The 20,513-nt window shown below is 49.3% G+C and overlaps 1 protein-coding gene across 2 annotated transcripts in view; it reads left to right on the top strand.

Moving 5' to 3' along the window:
* Positions 1 to 10,689: 10,689 nt before the first annotated feature.
* Positions 10,690 to 20,513, top strand: part of FLT1 (fms related receptor tyrosine kinase 1) — a 117,695-nt gene continuing 107,871 nt past the window's right edge. Inside the window, exon 1 of one of the 2 annotated variants that reach the window (XM_040583401.1) lies at positions 10,690 to 11,023. In XM_040583401.1, coding sequence (XP_040439335.1) covers positions 10,723 to 11,023 — 301 coding nt within the window. In that variant the 5' untranslated portion in view covers positions 10,690 to 10,722. The remainder of the gene's footprint in view (positions 11,024 to 20,513) is intronic. The other variant, XM_040583402.1, reaches the window with a different exon arrangement.

Consider the following 20,513-nt stretch of genomic DNA (forward strand, 5'->3'; position numbering starts at 1 on the left):
TTGTATTTTGCCGTGAGGAGGTTGGCGAGGTGCGAGGAAGGGATCCCTCCCATTTCCAACCCATTCCCAGCAGATGCCCAGGAAGGTGGACTAACTTGTTTTGTGGTGACTTGGTGGCAGTTGTTCCAGTAGTCACTGATACCCAGTGACCAGCCGCCAGCAGAGGGGCAGGAGGAAAATACTTGTAACCTTACAAGTTTACTTCTGTTGTCAACCCTGAAAACCCCATGAAAGCAGAAGGCAGCTGGCGCACTGAAGGCGCTCTTGTGCTTGGGCGGCTTGTGACATTCTTCCCGTTGTTACCGCTTCTGTGTCAGATGTATTTGCTCTTTCCCAGTGCACTCTTCGGCTGTGAAATCTCATAAGCAGAACCTTTTCTCCTTGTGCTCCTTCTCCCAGTGGACTCCTAACTCCTGACTTGGACTTGTAAATACGCCCTAGCAGAGGTGTTGAATAACAGCAGTAGCAACTGCAGCAGTAATAATAAAGGAAACTTTACTTAGGCTTCGCCTGTATCAGACTGTAGGTACTTACGTGACCTCTGTTATACAAATCGTGAGCAGCTTTGTAGATTATCAGCAGTATTTAGACAGCTACATCCCTCATTCTGATGGGAGTTAGGCTCTTCAATGCCTTTAAGGATTTGTGCCTCTGGGGCTTATTGCAGATAACAGGAGCCTATGGCAGAGTCGGTGGGAGATAACTCGAATTGCCCACATCTAAAGGCTGGGGGGAGGGCAGACAGCACCACAGACAGAAAGAGCACTGCTTTTCCTGCCTGCAGTATGCCTGGCCTCCACAAAAAGCCTGGAAAGAGCCTGAAGAGCTGGCATGCCGACAGCATTAGAAACTACTGTATCGGAGGTTAGATGGGAGTAAGGACCACGGCGCAAGGTTGAGCCCAGTGTTAAACCGTAGACCCAAACCTGTGTCTCTGTGGACGGAGGCAAGGGTGTGTGGAAACAGCTGTGGGGTTGGAAGGCCACCAGTGATATTCACCACCACCTTTCACAACCAGCTGTATTCAGCAGTGAACACCTTGCAAGCTACTGGGAACCCGGATGATCTGTTTTACTTTGGGATTTTTGTTCTGTTCTGGTTTTATAGCAAAGGACAGACAAAAATAGGGCAAGATACAGGATTTTTTAAAAGAAACCTGCTCTGGGACATGGGAAACCCCATTTTATTTTTACACACAGAAGATTCGTTTTCATTCTTGAATGTTCCCCATATCCTCTTTGCCTAAAATGCCTTTAAATAAGCCTATCTACATGTGTGAAGAGGAACATTAAGCTTTGTTTTTGATGGCAAGAGGCACATTTAAAGAAAATGATTTGCATAATGAGCCACTGTCGGTCATTAGTCGGCCAAAGTGATTCCATCCTGCAGACGGACAGCTGCCAGAAAACAGTCAAAGCAAGAGCCTGACCCTGCTGCTTTTGCTGGACATAGACTTCCCTTGGAAATGGGTTTTGTATCCCATTAAGAAAGGCAGGAACTTGCCTTTAATAAGAACTAATAAGTAAGTTCATAAGAACTATTTTAAGAATAAGAATTGTTCTTCTGAAACCTCTTCTAAGGGAAGATTAACTATTTAAGAATTATTTAACAAGGGACAGTGTCAACAACTTTGAATGAACCCATACATCCAGGATCCAAATATTCTCTTTTGGGTTGGCATGATCCTTCTAGAGTAGGAACGAAGTGTTTTCAGCCTTTATCACTTATTTAAGGGAAAGAAAACCATGATCTTTCCAAAGCCTCTGGCAGGAAAGCACGTCTCTTAAACTGCTTTTGGAAACACCGCGGCTCTTCAGATGTTACTCATCTTTTCCCGCTAAGAAACTGCCGGTACCCACAGCTGGCCCCAGCACCGGCTGCCCTGTGCCCTGTGCCCCAGCACCGGCTGCCCTGTGCCCTGTGCCCAGCCGGTGCGGACAGGGACACCCCCCCCGAGAGGACCCCGGGCTAGTGCCGAGCTGCCGGGCGGGCGCCGGTAACGGGAGGCAGGCGAGCCACCGCCCGGCTCCCACCTGGGGGGCCGGTACCGCCGTGTAGCCGTGTCCCGGAGGCCCGAACCGGCGGCGGGGGAGCCGGGGCGGCCCCAGCGCCGACGGAGAAGACGTGGGCTTCTTCCCGGTGACCGCGGCTTTGTAAATCATCTGCATTAACCCGGGGGGTGCGGGGTGGAGGGAGGGGGGAGGCAGGAAGAGGCTTTTAATCCCTGGTGTCTTTGTTCCGGCTCGCACACATCGGAAGCAGAGCTCAAGCCGTGTGATCGCTTTTTGTGGAAGAGGAAAGACATTCGACGGCACTTGGGCGCATCCTGGCCTCCCGAGCGGGGCTGGAGGCACGGCAAGGGGCACCCCGGGACCGGCGGGTACCCGCTCCGCCCGGTGCATCCCTCCAAGCCCCCAGCGCACACCCGCTTTTCTCCTCCCCGCTCCCCCCCCCCCCCCCCCCCCCCAAGATCAAAAGCTCCTCTCTGTTGCAAAAGGACTATTTTCTCAGGCGTCCTTCCCCACCACAGCTTTGTGAAAAGGACAATAGACTCCTGTTTCAGTGTTGTTGGCACCAGCCTTGCATAATACAGGAAGCAGCATTTCCTTTCGGGGGTGGAAAATTAACTTGGATCGTGCGTTTCTCTTTTTATTGCTGACCGTACACACCCCGGGAAATTCGGCTCGCTGGCTCTCGGGAAGGGAAGCGGCGGCAGCCTCCTCTCCGCATCCTCCCCGGCGCAAGGGAAGACCCGAGCGCGGCTCCGCTGCCCGCGGGAGGAGCGCGCCCCGCTCCGCCGGCCGCGGGGCGAGGGGCCGGGGGCGCCCTGCGCCGTCCCGCCCGGGGCCGCCCCCCCTCAGGGCTCCCGCACGGCTGCGCCTCCGAGCTCCGCCGCGGGGCTGTCCCGCTCGCCCTCCGGCTAAAGGTGGCACGGCGAGGCACAGCCTCTGCTGGTTCTTTGAAGGGGAATGCAGCCTGCTTATCCCCTCCTGGGGGGGGGGGGGGGGGGGGGGGGGGGGAAGGGGGCAGGGGGAGGGAAAAAAAAAAAAAAAAGAAAAAAAACGAGGAAAAAAGGAAAAAATGAATAAAGAAAAAGGCCTTATTCTACTTGGGACAGTTAAAAAAAATACAAAACACAACAAACTGAGAGCTCAGCCCTCTGACAGCTCATGCTACCTGTAAAGTCCATGAAGTAACTTTTCACCAGTTTCTTCTAATGATATTAACCCTTGCACAATGCTGTCCCAGCAAGGGCACACGCTTATTAATAAAACATTAAAATAAACATTAAAATGTCTTTCTAATCCAGCCCTCCCGGGAGATGTTCAACCCTTGTGGTACAGGGTTAAAAAAGACATACTTAGTCCTGTATAGGCATAGAATTCAGGGCAAGTTTTACCTCAAAAAGGCTGTGTGTGTATAAAGTATAATACACATTCCACAGTTGTTCTTCAAATGATGTTATGTTACTCATTGCCTTGTGGCAAACATGGGTTTGGATTCAGTGACTGCAGCCCCATCCTGGCTTCTGAGAAGCTCAAGAGAAGTCCTGTCAACCAAAAATTTCTGGTCTTTCCCCTTTAGCTAACAACAACCTAAACCTCAGCTTCAGGAGCTGAGTAAGGTAAGGTAAAGTAAGCTTTGCAAGGTAAGGACACACATAAACCGTATCAGCAGCTCCTGGTGCTTATGGGATGAATTTATGCAAGATCGTTCTCCCTCCTGGACCTGTGCTGGATCCTATCCTGTCTGCTGGACCTGGTGACAAGAGGGCATTCCCATACAGGGTTTCAAAGCACCAGATCGGCAGCTCTGAGGCTTGCCAAGTCAGCAAGCAACCCTTTTCTGCCTGCATGTTGTGCTGATCAGCTAGTTATGGTTTTCCTGCACTGAAGGAAGCAAAGATACTCATCTCATAGTGTGGAAATGACACTGTTGCATCACTAAGGTAATAACCGCCCACAGCACCACGAGTATCTCATGGAACTGGAAGTGAAACAATCCTTTTAATTATCCCTGTCAGTCAGTTTCATTTTTTTACTTATTTCTTTTAAACACTTTTTTATGCTTTACTTTTTTACTTATTTTCAAGGAAACATGTTGTGGGAAAGAGATACCTTAAAACTGTTGTCTTGAAAATCTCAGTCGTGGTGGGAGAACGAAAAGAAAAGAATGCTAGTGCATTTCAGAGGAAGCTCTTTTAATCCCTCTGGATCGGTGCAGCTCTCCTTAGTCTCACTCTGTAAAACCTCATTCTTACTACTTGCAGATGGAGCTGGAGATAGGCCTGACATGGTTCTGGGCAAACATGGCAGTGGGCCCTCTTTGTTTCCACCTGTCTGGCAGACTTCCATTGCTACTGATTTAGCCCGGTTGGACCTCCCTGGGCCCAGAGCTCCAAACTTGTGCCCTGAATCCTCAGTCCTGAAATTGCTCTGCCTGCAGTCATGTAAGTGAACCAGCACGTGGGGCAGAGAGTACACCAACCCTATTATTTGGGGCATGTGTGGTGCAACCATATGCATTACTCTGGTGCTGCAGGACCCTGACGGTGCTGTACATATCCCACATTTCCCAGTACAACTTCCAAGATACTCCTGTGAACATCATTTCTGTGGTCAGGTAACCATTTGCTGTTGTCCACATTTTGTATCTGATTTGTTCCAAAATAATCAGGACATCGGCGTTCATGCATATCTCTGAGTCACCAGCTCCTCTGCGAGCAGCAGCTGTGCGGGCTCCCGGTGTGGAGGCCTGGTTTGTATTATGGTGAGGGAAACACTAAGCCTCTAGGGGCTGGTGTTTGGGGTGGTATGCGGGAAAGAGCTCCTCATTGTAAGACTAGTTTTCTTTTCATGGCCCAGTATTTTCTTGGGTAGTTTTCCCTTTTTGACATGTTTTGGTTTGGTTTTGTGGTTCTTTTGCTGACCTCTGGTTGTCTTTCCCACTGAAATGCAGTGACCTTGGCCCGATGCCACAGGGAGGAGATGCAACTGATCCTTTCATGTGGTCTTGCCTCTTTCTAAGTAGTTACCCTGGTACGTGCGTGTACTGATGGCTCCAGGAAAGGCGCACACACACACACATATATAGATATATATTTTTATATATATATCCTCCCAGATAAAGGAAAGAAGCCATAGCTGGGCACTGCATTTCAAGTGCCTGGGAGATGAAGCTGATGACTGCTACGTTACCACCACACCAACCAGCTCTGTTGGAAGTAGGTCATTCCCATATTGATGCAGGTGTGAACGCATGCAAGTGGGGTCCAGCATATAGTGGAAAAGCTTACTAAGATTCTTCTGTTGTACTTGTGTTTTTCAGGGGCAAAAAATTCTTGCTCCACTCTTTTTTTCCCTGTTCAGTGCAATATTGCTGAGTGTACCATCAAAATCGGTTGTGTATTATTTTGAAAGAAAATGTGCATTGTAAGGGTTTGCTTTTAGTAAGAGGGATGAAACCATTGGCGTTCTGCCATATGGTCCTGACAGGAAGAGGAGATGCTGGCAGAGCCAAAACCATGTTGGATGTTCCAGGGAACACTGAGGGCTAGCTGATTCCCGAGTGAGCCAAGCACAGTAAAAAGGCAGATGGGAGCAGCTGCCACACCAGCAAGGAGCAAGACTGTGGAACAGCAAGTCTTGGTCAGGATCAGGTCCAGAGAAAGTGGTTAGGGTCAGACACTGCCTGGTGATCACTCAGCGAGGACACAGTCGTGGAACAAGACTGGGCACTGCTATAGCTGCTGTAAACCATGGTGTAGCATAAGCTGGGATCAGCTGTATGGCCTCAGTTTAAGAGCGGCTCCCAGGGGACAGGAGGGGCAGACCCTCACCTCTAGCTTTCTTCACAACGGTTACTGCCAGCAAAGATGCTGACCTTGTACTCCACCAGTTAAGCTCCTCAACTCAGCCACTGAAACTCCTGGAAGGGGGGTATTCTCCAGGCCGGAACAATGCAGGAACTCTTACCATTAGCTTCCTAACCACCCAATAAAATACTGGTAATTTGATTAATTGCTGGTGCCAGGTGAATAATTACAATAAAAAATGAGCAGTAGCAAATCACGTGTTCCCGTTACCTCTACTTTCTTGCTATGATTAGACAGCTGCCTGCTTTGCCTGCCCTCAGAAGTGGACCTAACTTTGATGTAAGTGGGAAATTGGATGAAGTCATCACACAATCCCTTCTCTGAGCTGTCATACCCTTCTGTGGAGGACAGGCAGCAGTGCTGTGAGGCTGTCCTGCAAGGACTACTTCTTTGTTGCAGCTTTGGGCTGGTGTTGCCACACACACTGACTGGGTACAGAGCCAAGAGCCCATACAACATAAGGTAAAGCTCAGTCTTGCTGAGGGAAAGCACAAGCACAGCTGCAGTTTATGTCTCTGTGTACATTTACCTATGCATGTGCCTGATGGGCACGTGTAAGTAGCTGTCCCAGTAAACACTGTACTAAAGAAGTCTCAGCTTTTTCTTCTCACAGTCCTGGAGTAAACTAAGGAACTTTACTTTGGTTTACATGCAGCTTTCAATGTGGTGGGCAAATTCAAATAACAGCAGCAGCTGAAGTTACAATGATGGTGCTAAACAGGATTCACTTGATAGTGTGCTGCTTAAACTCTGTTCCTGACATAGGGAGATGGGACCAGAGGATGTCAAAATAATGGTGACCAAAAACACCTCATTGAAAACAGAGTGGAAAAGAGAGTCAGAGGAAGGTCTTGGGTAGAGTAGACCCAGTCCCTCTCACCTAGAATCTTGCTCCAGGTTACAGTCTCCCCAATAGCTAGATGAGTGTAAAAAGCTCCAATATTCTTCCAGTTGTCTCTGTTCGCTGGGTCTCCCATTGTGTGAGTGTGCTTTGAGCTGTATCAGTGAAACAACCCAGGTTATAAGTGGCCCTCCATAAAAAGCAGGCAAGTTGCATCATGGATTATTTCACCAAACTGTTTTACACAAAGTCCCATAAGCATTTGTTTGCCCCAGAAATGGTTGTGCCAGTGCAACTGACAAGGGACAAGGGACTGTGGGAACCGAGAAGGCTCCCACTGGGGGACAAGGAGCACTGGACCCTTTCCCACTGGCTCTGAAAAAAATTGTAATGTTTGCAGGTGACTAACTGAAATACCGCTTGGCTTAAATTTTGGGTCCTGGGAGCACCCAGTCCTCTTCAAAGAAGACAGTTGGCAGATGCAGATTCCGCAGAAGACCTGCAGAGGGAGATCCAATCTGCTCTGCTTTGGACATTTTTCCTTCTCTCCCAACAGTTGAGCCTGGGATCCTCTCAAAGGCAGACTAGTCTGTTCCTGTGAGGTGTCTACCTCTCTGCTGTGAGTACAGGTATCAACAGGTATCATGAGGTTGTTCAGCTGTAACTCTGGCCCATGCAGTCTTCTTCTACGGGCAGGCACCCTCTGTGCAGGTGCTGGTGGTAGCCTTTGGTGTAATGCTCTGAACATTAGGATCAGTGCCACAAGGAGCTCTTTTGAGCATCGGTGCAAATAAAAAATTGCTTCCATGGCTGGAAAGAGTCAGATCAGGTTGGGAGGGTATCAGCTGCTGGCGTGAGTGGGATTTTCCAGGCCCTTTATTTTTGCCAGGTCCATGGGAACTGTCCAAGTGATTCCTCCTAGGAGACTTGGCTAAAGCCTTAAGTCAGGATGTTCCAAGTGTCCTAATTCCAACAGGGAGTAGCATCCACAACCTCAGGATGTGCCCCAGTGCCTTGACTAAGTCATATCCGTGTTGAGAGGAGTCTCCACCCCACCTGACTCTTGAAGCCGGACATGCAAGAGTCATAAAGACTGACTGGCAGAGAGCAGTCAAGAGGCAATGTCCTGGTTAAGAATTCAGCAATGAAAGGTCCTATGTGCTCAGGGTGGTGTCTGTGTTTCTTTGCAGCATGGTAGTCTGCTGCTCAAGGCGGGCCCAGGGGCTGAATGCCCTGATTAGTGGTTTTTTCAATCAAATTTCCAGTTGCTCATTTTCTTTGTTGTTCCAATGAGTCTTGTTGGCCAGGGAGGGGTAAGGGATGCACATTGGAGAGCTGGTGCTTTTGCTGCCTGGCAACTTGATGATCTTAGTGTCAGATATATGGGTTGTTCAAGCAAAAGGCTTGGTAGAAGCCATCTTCCTCCAGAGCAGGGTAAAATTCAATAATACAAGGTACTGCTGGGCTGCAAGTGAACACTAAAACCAGATGTTGTCTACTGTGAGGGCTGTTTCTCCTCTCTCTTTTGCAATTTCTGTAGTGCTGGAGATTTGCACTATCATCAGCAGCACATCAGCCTTGCAGCAAGGATGTTTGCCTGATACGTTTTAAAGAGGGCTTACTCTCAGCTGCTAAATTTGGTTGATCTCCTTTCTAGCATTTAGTAACAGCCTTTTTAAAAAACAAAAAAGGAAATTTCCCACATTTCAGAGCTGAAGGGAACGTAACAACAGTTACATATCCTTTATTCCAAGGATAAAAATTATCCTCACATATGCCAACCACTACTTAGCATTGGACCAAGGCCTAAGGTATGAAGAGATCATATTGCCTTTGGGATGGACATTTGCCTGGGACAGGTCTATGAGCAGCTCTTTAGTGTTTGTTTGGCCATAGTACCTAAACTACTCTTCACAATAAGTTCTCACCCTGGTAGGTGTTGCCAGTTAGAGGCTAGTACACCAAAATTAAGCTCAATAGGTTCCGTGCAGCCCTCCCCTTCACTCGCACACTGTTCATCTGTCCAGATGGTTCAGCCTATGTGTTTCTAGATGCCTTTCATCCAGTTCCAGGCACAGGCTTCGCACTGTATCTTTTTCATTCTGCTTTACAGGAACATCTGCTCATCTGCTGCCTCTTTTCTTCCCGATATCTCACTACCGGGGTCTTTTCAGTCTTCATGCAGGCCTTGTATCTCTTCTTTCCCTGGCTTTAGCATATGAAGAATGATGAAGGTTTTGGGGCAAACCTGAAGGTTTGCCCTCCCTGGTCCTCAGCTTGTTGGGTGGATCAGAAGCTGATGACATCCATTGGAGAAGGAAGGAGGTATGCCTTGCCAGAGTGCTGTGGTCTTTGGAGGGCCATGACAGAATGCAGCTGTGATGTAGGAGGTGTGAAGAGGGCAGGGAGGAACTGGTGTGGCATGGCTGCTGAGCTTGTGATGGGGGCCTGCATCATCTCAGACTCAGCACGTACTCACCACTGGGTAGGTCAAAGGCAGGAACATCCAGTTCCCTGAGCTTCTTCCACAGGGAGCCCTTGCTCCTAGGGGGTCTAAGCTGTCAGGATGCCCAGTGTCCTAGTTCTTGTTGGTCTGTCCTCCCTGGCCGACTGTTTTCCCAGCTGCTGTCCTCTCCGCTGGAGGAGGTGATTTCTTATGAGTCATCCTCTTCGGGAAAGAAACCTTGGGGTTCTTCCCCCTATGGTGTGGGCAGATTAGGGGGGAGGTATCCATAACTATTTTATTTTCAAGGTCTCAGCTGGGGGCAGGAAGATTGGAAAATGCAGACTTAAATTCTTAGTTTACGGTGTCACTTATGGAGTCGGACAGAACCGTGCAGGAAATATTCTCACAGACTTTAAACTTGAAAGTTAAACACTTCTCAAGTTAAAAACAAGACCAACTTGTCATCTTTTTTCTTGCACAGGACGGTCTGGTGGGACACAGGAGATGTGAGGTCTATTTCTGGCTCTTGTCACCAGCTTCCTATGACCTTGGACTAGCCACCTAACCTCTTTATGTGCCTCCATTTCCTTCTTTGTAAAATGTGGGCGATCACATTTACCTGCCCCATGCAGACAGTCTTGCAACTTACTTCTAGCACAAAAGCATAGGAAGCACCATACTGGGTCAAACTAAAGACCTGAGTCATCCAATAGCCTTTCCCTGGCCCCACAGGGGAAAAGCAAAACACCGAACTTGTGTTCTGCTGTCACGGGCTCTCTCACGGTTTTTCACAAAATAAAGCACGTATGGAAAACACGAGCTGAGTGCATAGGGAAGGGAAATATGTTTGTAGGATAGTGCTGGATGTCGCAGGGTCAGTGAAGGGCGGACTCCCGCAGCATCCTTAACCAGTGCTGCCCCTGCCTGGCTCCGCTGCTCTGAGCACGCAGTGCCGCCGGCCGGGGACCCGGGCTGGTGCGGGTCAGGCCCCGCGCAGGGCAGGCTGCCCCGCCGCTCCCCCTCCCCGGGGAAAGGGGGGCGAGAGGCCCCCAGGGCACGGGCAGCGCTTCGGGGCGCTCCGAGCATCGTGCCCAGCAGCGGGGGAAACGCTGTGGGGCACCGGGCAGAGCCAGCCCCGGAGCTGGGGACGAGACGCGGCGCTGCCGGCGTCTCCTTGCGGAGCCGGAGAGCGGCTCTGCGGGACGGGGGCCGCCAGCGCTCGGCCTTTGGTCCGGGGAACGCAGGCACGGTGCGCGCCTTCCCGGGGGAGCCGGGCGGCGGTGCGGGCGGCGAGCCCCGCTCCCCGCTCCCCGCCCCCCGCCCCCGGCGGCTGGAAACTCCGCAGCGCCGGGCTCCGGCGGGGGGCGCGGCCGGGCTCCGCGGGGGCGGGGGGCGGCCGGCAGACCCGCGGGGGAGCAACGCCGTGCCCGCCGGCGGGCGGGGGACGCGTCCCGGGGAGGGCGTGCTCCCGGCGGAGGATGTGGGCAGGGGGGGCGGAGGGGTGCGCGGTGAGGGGTGGAGAAGTTATAAATCAGCGGGGCCGGGGCTGGCCGGTAATTGATGCCCGCGGGAGGTGAAGCTGGCAGGGCGGCCCGCAGCGGACACTCCCTTTCCGCGGGCCGGGGCGGGCGGGGAGGGCTCGGGGCTGCTGGATGCGGATCCCGCGCCGCGCTGCGCCGTTATCTCCGCCACCGCGGCAGGAGCCCGGGACCGAGGGGAGCCCGTCGGAGCCCAGCCGGCGCCTCTGCCTCTGCCTCGCTGCCGTCGGCAGGGGAAGAGCCCTGCGCTCCCGCGGGCAGGACCATGCCCCGCCAGCTGCTCTCAGGGACCGTGCTGCTGGGAGCCGCCCTCCTGCTGGCAGGTAAGGGTCTGCCGGGACCCGCGGCGCCCTCCGGCCCCGCTCCGCGACGTGCCCCCGGCGATGAGCCTCCGCGGCGGCGCCCCCCGCGCCCCTCGCCGCACGCCGCTTGTCGGCTGGAGCCGGCGGGCACCTGCCTCCCCTCTGCCCCTCTCCCCTGCGCAGAGCCGGGGAAGCGATCCGCCCGCTTTCGGAGGGTCGCTAAACGCCGCATCCCGAGCGGTCGTTCGGCTCCGGACCGCCGGCGGCATGCCCCGGGAGCGGCGCCGCGGGGGTGCCGCCGATGCGGAGCCGTGGTGCCTCCCCTCCTCCGGGCGAGGCGGGGGTGCCGGCGTGGAGGCGAGCCTCTGCCGGGCACGAGGGACAGCCGCTCTGGGAGATGCCCGAACCGGTGCATCACGGAAAGCAAGCATGTCTCGTCTGCAGGGCAGGTTTCTTTCCTCCACGTGTCAGCCTCTCGCAGTGAAGCGGGGAAGGTGCCCGTTCCCATCATACAAATCCAGGTCCCGCTGCCGCCCCGGGCCCCGGGCAGGACGGCGGGGCGGCGGGTCGGGGCTGCCTGCGGGGGTGGCCGCGCGGGTACCCGGCGTGAGTCTCTCTGGAGAGTGGGATGGAGTTGCCCTCCGGCGCCTGCATCCCGTAAGGCTGCGTGTGCCGGGATCGGGTCAGCGCAGGTTCGCTTTCCTTCGTCGTGTCTTACTTCGCTTGCAAGCGAGGAGCCGGCCGCAGCGCCGTGGCGGTGAGCGCGTCCCAGCGTTGCGTTGCTGGTCACCTGGGAGCAGGGGTGCGTGGGGCCGGGCAAGCGGCGGTCCCGCCTGGGCTCCTCGCCCCGCTGGGCCACCGAACCGTGGGGCAGCTCCGCGGAGCGGCCCGGCCCAGCGGTGCCGCAGCCCTCCCGCGCTCGGGCTCCCCGTGTCCCCCACGGAGATCCCAGGTGCGCCCCGGGTCGCGGAGACGGCGCGCAGCATCGCCGGGCCTGGCGGCCGGCTGGAGGCGAGACCGAATCCCGGGTGGGGAAGGAAAAACCCGAGCTCCCCCCCGGGACCGGAGCCGAGGCCCTTGGCGAGCAGCGCGGCGGCTCTGCGGTTAGCGGTGCGGCCGCCCGACCCCCCCGCGCTGCCCCGCACAGTGGCCGGGGCCCGGGCAGCCCCGCACTGCTGATCCCGGGCAGCCCCGCACCGCTGAGGCCGCGGGAGCGGCCCCGGCCCGGTGGGCACCAGGCGCTGCTCCTGCTGTCGGCGCCGCGTTCCGGGGCTGCCCGGGGGAGAGCTGGCGGGGCCGCTCCGACGGGAGGTTTTCCTGCTAGGGAAGTGCTGATTCATCAACTTTGATATGGATATGTAGGTATTCTTCCCCCCCCCCCCCCCCCCCCCCCTTCTTTTTCCCAGGAAAGTGATAATTTCCCCACATTATTGGTCACTGCCAAGGAGGTTCTTATGCCCAGGATGAAATAGGCACGGGCAAGGGACACCCACCCTGGATACAGGAAATGTGGGTTGAAGTCCTTGCCAGGCTTCCTTCACAGCTTGAGCTTGAACTTCAGCGTCCCGCTCCCACATGGGCTCCCGCAGTGACCAACTATGCTGGGGGACTGGCTTCCTCTTTCCTGTCTGAAAGGTTTTCCATTGTGCAAAGCATGGCAAACCCACTGCCCAGGGAGAAGGTGGACTCTTGTGAGCCAGGGGCTCTAAGAGACCCTAGTTCACCTTCCCGTTCCAGAGACTGTCAGGGACATGTGCACCCTAGATCAATTCCAATGGGGAAAACAGGTGCTCTGGGTGCTGGGCACATCCCGGGGTTGGCTCAGGTGCCGTAGGCACCAGAAAGATTCTTCTCTATAGTTTGGCTGAGTGCCTCTACAACTGTTTTGCTAGAAATTCATACCCTGCCTTAAATGCACAAGACATTGTGCTCCAAATCAGAATTTAGATTTCCTCAAACGTTTTGATTTTGTTCCACTTTAATTTTTTTTTTTTTTGAAAGAAAATCACCCTTGCACAGCTTTGTTTGGACATCCCAGGTTGATCATGCTTCTTCTGGGTCAGTGGTAAAAATTCCCATACTTGCATTTGCGTGGTATGTTTGCATGGAGAGTTTCAAAGTTACTGGTGAAGTGGTGGGATGTCTTGTACCATGCATATCTCTCTGTTTTTCTTCCCATTTCACTTTCCTTTGATGCCTATTTACCTAAAACTCTTATTTAGGCAATCTAGTGCTTCCCATTTCAAGTGTTCTTGATGAAGCTCAGTTCATCACCACCGTATGGTCTACTCTTGTAATTCAGTCTCTGCTTCCATTTACTGACAGGTGCTAGAGGAGATTCACAGAAATAGTCAGTGGTCCAGGAGTTACTAGAGAAAGCATCATAAAGAAGCGGCAGAAGGAGATCTTTTGGCTTATATATGTCTATTTAAAAATTTAAATTTCCCCAAAGTATCATGCAAGCTACAAGCTGTGAGAGTCCTCATTTGAAAAATGAGATCAAGGAAATTATGTTTCTTTGACATGTGAGTGTGGGGCACTTCAGCTCTCTTGTCTTTTTATGCACATGTGTATTTTGGTTGATGTGGGAAAGAACTGTCTGTGTTTTGCATAGTACTAGCTTATGTTTCCTTTATAGCTTGTATATATATTTATTCCATATTGTGTTGCATCCATCTATGCTGAAGACTGTACACATAATCGTCGACATGAAATGCTGTTGCCATGTTAAGTTCAACCTCCCAATCCTAGACTTTGTATGACAATAATTTTAATAATTTAGCATTTGGGAATGTGAAGGACTGGGTTTAAACCCTGAAAAGACCAAATTCTACAGCCAGGATCAATAATTCTGTGGCCACATTTCCAGAAACATGATCTGGCTGTATTTGGCTGTATTTCCAGTTTTCCACACAGAAGCTATACCTAGCAATTAGCAGCTAGAAGGTAAATAGCATCTGTTACAGTCTTATCTGTCAACAGTGCCATAAGAATCTAGTCGGAACTAGATCATCAAAATCCCCCGTGAATGATGAACTTTTCAATTTCATGGTCAGCTGGAAAAAATGAAGAAAGAAATTCCAGGTCAAATCTAATCAGTGCTGAGGTTAATTTCTTGCAATAACTAACCTGACTTCCCTGAAAGTGCCATTTAGACGGAAGTTCGTCTGTAAAGGTTTCAATTTAATTTGAGTCCTCGCTGAAACAGCTGCACAGACACATGGCTACAGTGGTCTAATTTGGGCTTAGGGATGGAGATCTTCATGGAGTCCAGAAAAACTGGCTTTCCCACTTCTTCTGGATCTTCATGGAAACTGGGCTCCCTTAAAAATTACAGACTGCATTCACATAAGCAGAAGAGTTAGACCTTACTGCATAACATAGTTTTTTTCAAAAAAAAAGGGTTTAAGTATCAAACTTACTGACATTGCTGAAGAAAATTACTTATATCACTTACTGGTGTTTTACTAGACAGGTGTTTTGCTCATACACGCTACACAAAGCCAGATTTAATTTTCTCGTAGCTGATGTAAATGTGGAGTAATTCCTTTGGCTAGGAATTGGGCTAGGCTAGCATCTTGCTTTATGGTTCATGCTGGAGGAAATCAGGACTTGGCCTGTGCCCTAGTAAAAATCTTCATATCCAGAAGCACCCAATACATTTAAAACAATAAAATTTGCCACTGGGAAGACTGGAGGATTTTTTTAGTGGTGTTGGGGTTTTTTTACATGTGAACAATAACAAACAAGCTGAGCCTATTTTTTGTCACATGCTTCAAAGACTGAAACCAGTAGCCCTTCACACTGTGTGGGTGTTTAGGACAAAAGGAAATTGTCCAGATTTTCAGGACAGTTGCAGAGTCCTTACACTTTCATGTGGTTTGGAAAATTCAAGCACAATGTTTATCAATTTGCTAGTTTTCATGTCCGACTGAGATTGGGAAAGGAGGAAGCTCCACAGATGAGAGTTAAGGTTCGGCATTTTAGAAGTCTGTGACAAATGGGGCTGTGGTGGGGCTTTATCAGCAAAACTGTTCCTTTGAATCCTGCCCCAAAGTTAGGGGTTGGGACTTCCTGCTGCAGCCCCAGAGGGAATGGAAAGCGACACTGCTGCAAGAGTAGCTTTGCCAGGAGCTGTAGGATGGCCAGCCACAGTCGCCTCTGCTCTTGGAGGTAAGTTCCTCCTACTGGTGTAAGACCTTCAAGAAGCAAATTGCTCCCTCCACAGACATGCTTTATCTTTAGATCTCGCTTCTCCCCCAGCAGCCTCTTTTTTTTTCAGCTACCAATATTTGTAAGAATGCTGGGGAAACATTTCTATGTATATTTGAGCATGAAATCCACCCATGGACAGTACCAGGCCCTTCTTTCCTTGCCCTTGTGATGCATCCTCACTATACATATTCCTGCAATGGAGAAACAACCTTTCCCAAGCATTCCAGCTGGGAATGACCTAACTACTTAACTCACCACGCGGAAAGCGCTCATCCTAAAATTGGTGCCAGTGATTGTCAGCAAGGTGCCCACACAGTTTTCTTCTAACAAGATGCAGAAGTTCACTTTCATTCCCCCACGGCTGGAGGTCAGCACTGCATAAATCCTGGTGGTTAAAAGAAAAATGCTGCAAACAGCAGTTTGAAAAGTGAAAATACAGGCATTAGTGCTCTCTCCAAAGCCAAGCATGGCAAAATATCATGCCTTTTGTGACCGGCAGAATGAACACATGCTGGAACTAAGCAAAGCGCTAACAGATTGAGAAACAAGGGTGTGTGTGGGAAGAGATTCGAAACTATACATTTCAGAAGTACTTTTGTCTGCAACTTAAGTCTTGAGCCATTGATATGTATGGAGAAACTTGGACTGGGAGTGTGGATGACTGTTTCTTTGGTATTAAGTCATGTTTGGTATTTGTCTTTTTGGGGTTTTTTTTGTGGCACAGTGGGTGGAAATGTGCCAGCCTAAAGATGAAGAGGAGGATGATTTTGCTCATGATGCAACTGTATTGTCCAAGACAGTTACAGATGCTTGTGAAACAGTTAACTGATTTATTAATAAGCTTTCCCAGATTTTTGTTTGGCTTGTGTTAAGGGTTCACGTTCACGATGACCTGATTTTACTATCTCTGTTGTTTTCCCATCAAATCCCAGTTGATTTTTATTACCAAAATCAATTTGTCCATATCTACAATATTAAGTCACCCTTGTAATATATTTAGAGCACAATTCAGCGTGATGCAGTTGACACTGATTTCTGTTTGCGTGACTTTTCTGGACGATGGGGCTGCTCCTCCAGCATTCCCTGATACATGGCACTAAGCACGCCTAAATGCAATCCCTTTTAAGTTGTATTGCTTCTTTTGGAGCTATGGCCTTGAAACAAGGTGCTCTTTGCCATTAGAGCAGCTGAAGGATGGGGAAGTGGTTAGAAGGAAGTGTTTCTAGGACTTCAGAGGATAGATGTTGTGGCAGTGTGGTGACATTATTTCTGCCCCGTGCCCGGAAGCGGGGGTGGAGTGGGCATGGTGGCCCTTGCAGAGCCAGGGACCCGTGAGCAGATGTCTCTGTTCCTCAGAAGTTCCCTCGGGAAGCCCGTGCTCTGGGAACAAGACCCCCTGCTTAGTGTGTGGGGAGCAGCGAGAGATGAGTGTGAGGGTGTTTCATGAGAGGAATTTCACAATTTCACATAGTTCACTTGAGTGTCCTTCCTGTGGGATTCTTCCCTGCCACGGAGTGAAGGAATTTGCCCCTTTTGTTCCCATTGTTGTTCCTCTGTGGAAAAACCTCTCATCAGGATCACCGTGGACTAATGTTAACAGAAGCGTGAGAGCTGCCATCCTGGATCAGACAAGGGTTCTATTTAGCTCCGTGTCATGTCTCTGGCGGTGTCCAACATCTGATCTTCAGGGGAGGTTCAAGGAACCTTGCAGGAAGCAGTTATCTGATAAAATTCTCCAGAGAGGAAATTTTTTTTGTAGTATGATCTAAAATCCACTATTATTTACTAAGAAACCGTGGGATTGAGGGTCAAGGAAGCTAAAATTAGTGTCTGCCAAAACTCAGGTGTTGTCCGTGTTTATGGCAAATGGATATAACATAGTGGAATTAAATTGCATTATATTGTATAATAGAATTTTCTTCTTCTGTTGTGCTGGTAGTGTTTGGGTTGAAACCCCGCCTTTCTTTGTTTCATGCAGTGCTGTAATTAACATTCGTCCTAACCTATTTTATAAGTATTAATGGTTATAATTTCCCAGTGTAAACTGAGCCATAGGCAAGCTTGCTAGAAGCTTTCTGCTCGTGCCCCTACCCTAGATTTAGTGGTTTAGGTGTCATTTAACTGCAGAACGGGTTTAGCCTCTGGAGCCGTTGCAAGGGATTCCTCTGTTCTGGTGCTTCTCATCTCTAGTTTAAACCATTGTGTTGCATTAGTTATTTTCTCTTGTTTTGAACCCAGGGCCTTCACCTATAGCTCTGCTTTATATGTTTAAGTAGGGTGGATGGAAAGTCGGTTCCTGACTTTGTCTTTTTCGTGTGTGTCTTGGAGTGTTGCAGGACAGTTCAGGTGTAGTGATGGAGCATCGGAAATAATAACTGGCAGCCTTCAGCAAAGTGGAAATCCTGCAACTTTGCTTTACATTTACTTGTATATAGTTCATAAATTATTTCTATGTGCACAGCTTAATGCATAATGCAGCCCCAGATGAATTTGACAGGCCTGTATTGCTGGCTGAGCTGGCAGGTTACTGGCAGGTAGGCAGTTTGTGTGACTGTATGAAATAGTCTTCCATTTCAATCCTACTGTATTGCATAATTTGTCCTACCAGGGAATCTGTAACACATTTTAAGTATCAAGTTGGTAAAGAAATTTAATTTGGTCAAGAAAGTGTACCCCCTTACTCTATATAGGAATTCTAAATTATTTTTCTGTCTGTTTTAATGTACTTGCTTTGTCTTTTTACCATCTCAGTACTTTCCTACTACACTAGTTAATGGGATAAACTTTTTTTCAGAAAGTATTGAACTGATGATTATGTGCTGGGATCTGTCACAGTGCAATTAGAGCAGAGGTGCAGTGGTTGCTAACACGTCTCAGTAAGTGATGGAGTAGATCTGATGGCTCACAGATGTAATACAGGTAGGGCTACCTACAATCCCATAAGCAGCACAGGCTTAATGATGTGTAGAGGCATGAAACCATACTTCTGGGTGAGTGCCAGTGGCGGATCCTACGGCATCACTTTTGGATGGGCAGACGATGGAGTCACAACCACTTCTCATTTACAACAGCCTGAGCAGGGTCTCCCTGTAGGCGCCAGGGCAGGCACAGCAGGGTGGAGGGGTATATGAGCCACATGGACCTATGCTGAACATGGCTGTGAAGGTATCGCTACAGCCTAGCCCTGCTGTAACCAGTTCCTGCTGAGAACAGCCTCAGCAGACCTGTGTTTTTTTTTTAAGCTGGGCATTCATTTTGTTGAAGACCAGATGAAGGCGGACACAACTGTGATATTTCTCTTGCTTTTCTCAACATACACCATATATATATATATATATACATATATACATATATACATACATACATACATACATACATATATATATATATATATATATATATATATATATGCATTTTGCCGTCTTGGGGTGGTTTACCAAAGTGATGATCCAATGAAGGTTTATGATGGAGGTGTCAGACTGTACATTTGGATTTCCATTTTCAATTCCATATGCTCAATGGGAAAGACAAAATTTGCGATTATGGCTGGTTTTACTTCTTCTCTGTAATTGCTTTCTCCTTATATAAGCTGATGAAATGGGCACCTTCACCAGGCTAGATAGTGCCAAAGGTGCTCATTTCAGATGCTAAGTTTCTAGAGTTACTAAAATTGGGTAGATAAAAGAGGAAAGATATTTTTTTCTCTCAGGTTCTCTGAATGCTAGATTTTGAATTTTATTTTTAATTGGCATTATGTAAAGTGCCTGTGCTCATCCACAAGTGTCACCTGGTGACTTTAGGGCAGGCAGGACACAATCTTCTGGTGAGCTGGTGAAGCAAGTGCCTTTAAGCAGGTGTTGCATGGGCACAGCTCACTGAGCTGCATGGCCTTGGCTGCCCAGCTATGACGGGAAATGGTAATAATTTCAAGTGGTAGTAAGTGGAGCCAGAATTATTTCAAATACGTGTGATTTCAGCTTGTTAAATTTCTACATCTAAATTTTTCAGTGATTAAAACCCCCCTGCTCTTTAATGAAATAGTTTTACCACAGGCTTCTGTAAGCACAGTCTGACTTAGCTAGGGCAAATACTGGCAAAACGCTTGGCAGTTATTGTGGAAATACGTATTTGTTTGCATTTACAACTTTTGGCCATATTAGCATGGTAGTGTGTACTGCTCAGAGGTGTTAATGCAGTGCTATCAGAATTGTACTTGTTCTATTTTTAGCTACTGGGTGTTTTGCTTTGCCTCTATAGCATCTAATCTTACATTGGTGTGTGTACACATGTAGGGGCAGCAGAGGCATACAGATAGTAAATAAACTCTTAACGCTTGCTCTGAGATCCAAAACTGAGAGGGTAAGAACACACTTGCTCAAACAATAGACATACACATTTTTCTGTGCCTGTGAAGACCTTTCTTGGGCAGTAGCATATCCATTTGCCCTGCTGAGTGATTTTTAGTTCCAGAGCATGGAGTCAGGGTCGAGGCATTTCAGTCTTCCCAGGACTCTTCTAATCAGCTGTGAGAAACCTTATAGTGTTTGGACTCTATTATGATTCCGTATCATACAGCAGTCCAGCTTTCACATCCATTAACTTACCTATTTTCTTGGCTGGCTGTTATGTCCTAATGGTAATTTAAATTCTTAAATTATGGTTGTGATGAATCAGACTTAAGCATTTGATCCAGAAATGACTCTGCATGTGTTGCAGAACACCAGACTGGGTAATTGGAATGTCCCTTCTGGACCTGAAAGGGGCAAACCAATGAATTGATGATATTTATGCATCAGTGTGTACTTTGTAAGTAAATAGCTTCCAACATTTTTCAATTTTCTTGATCTTGAAAGGAAACGAGAACGCATTTCAGTCATGACAGAGGCATGTGTGAGTGATAGATCCATTGAGGAGCAATACAGCTTGAGCTGCTTCTTCTGCCCTGAGTTTTCTGTTTGCCGGCTATGTACCAGCACACATGGTGCCTCTCTTCACTCAAAAGCCAAGTGGAAACAGAGACAAAGCTACCTTGCAGTGACAGGACCTATGTCTGTTAACCCTTGCAAGTCCCCATGGCCCTTAATTGCCCTGCAAAGTTCTGCTTTGACAGAAATAGTGGTTACGTTTTGCTGCTTCAGCTCACCTGGACAATTGTCAGTGTTGGCTTGGGACAACAGCGTACCTCCTTGCTTTCTTACAGATTAAGCTGTCCTAGTTTCTCTTCTGCAGGCTTCGGGTGTGAAGATTGGATTTGCGTCAGAGAAGTGGTGTGAAATAGGTGTATGAAGGACTGCAA

Source organism: Falco naumanni, chromosome 2 (assembly GCF_017639655.2).
Source record: "Falco naumanni isolate bFalNau1 chromosome 2, bFalNau1.pat, whole genome shotgun sequence".
Classification (NCBI taxonomy): Eukaryota; Metazoa; Chordata; class Aves; order Falconiformes; family Falconidae; genus Falco; species Falco naumanni.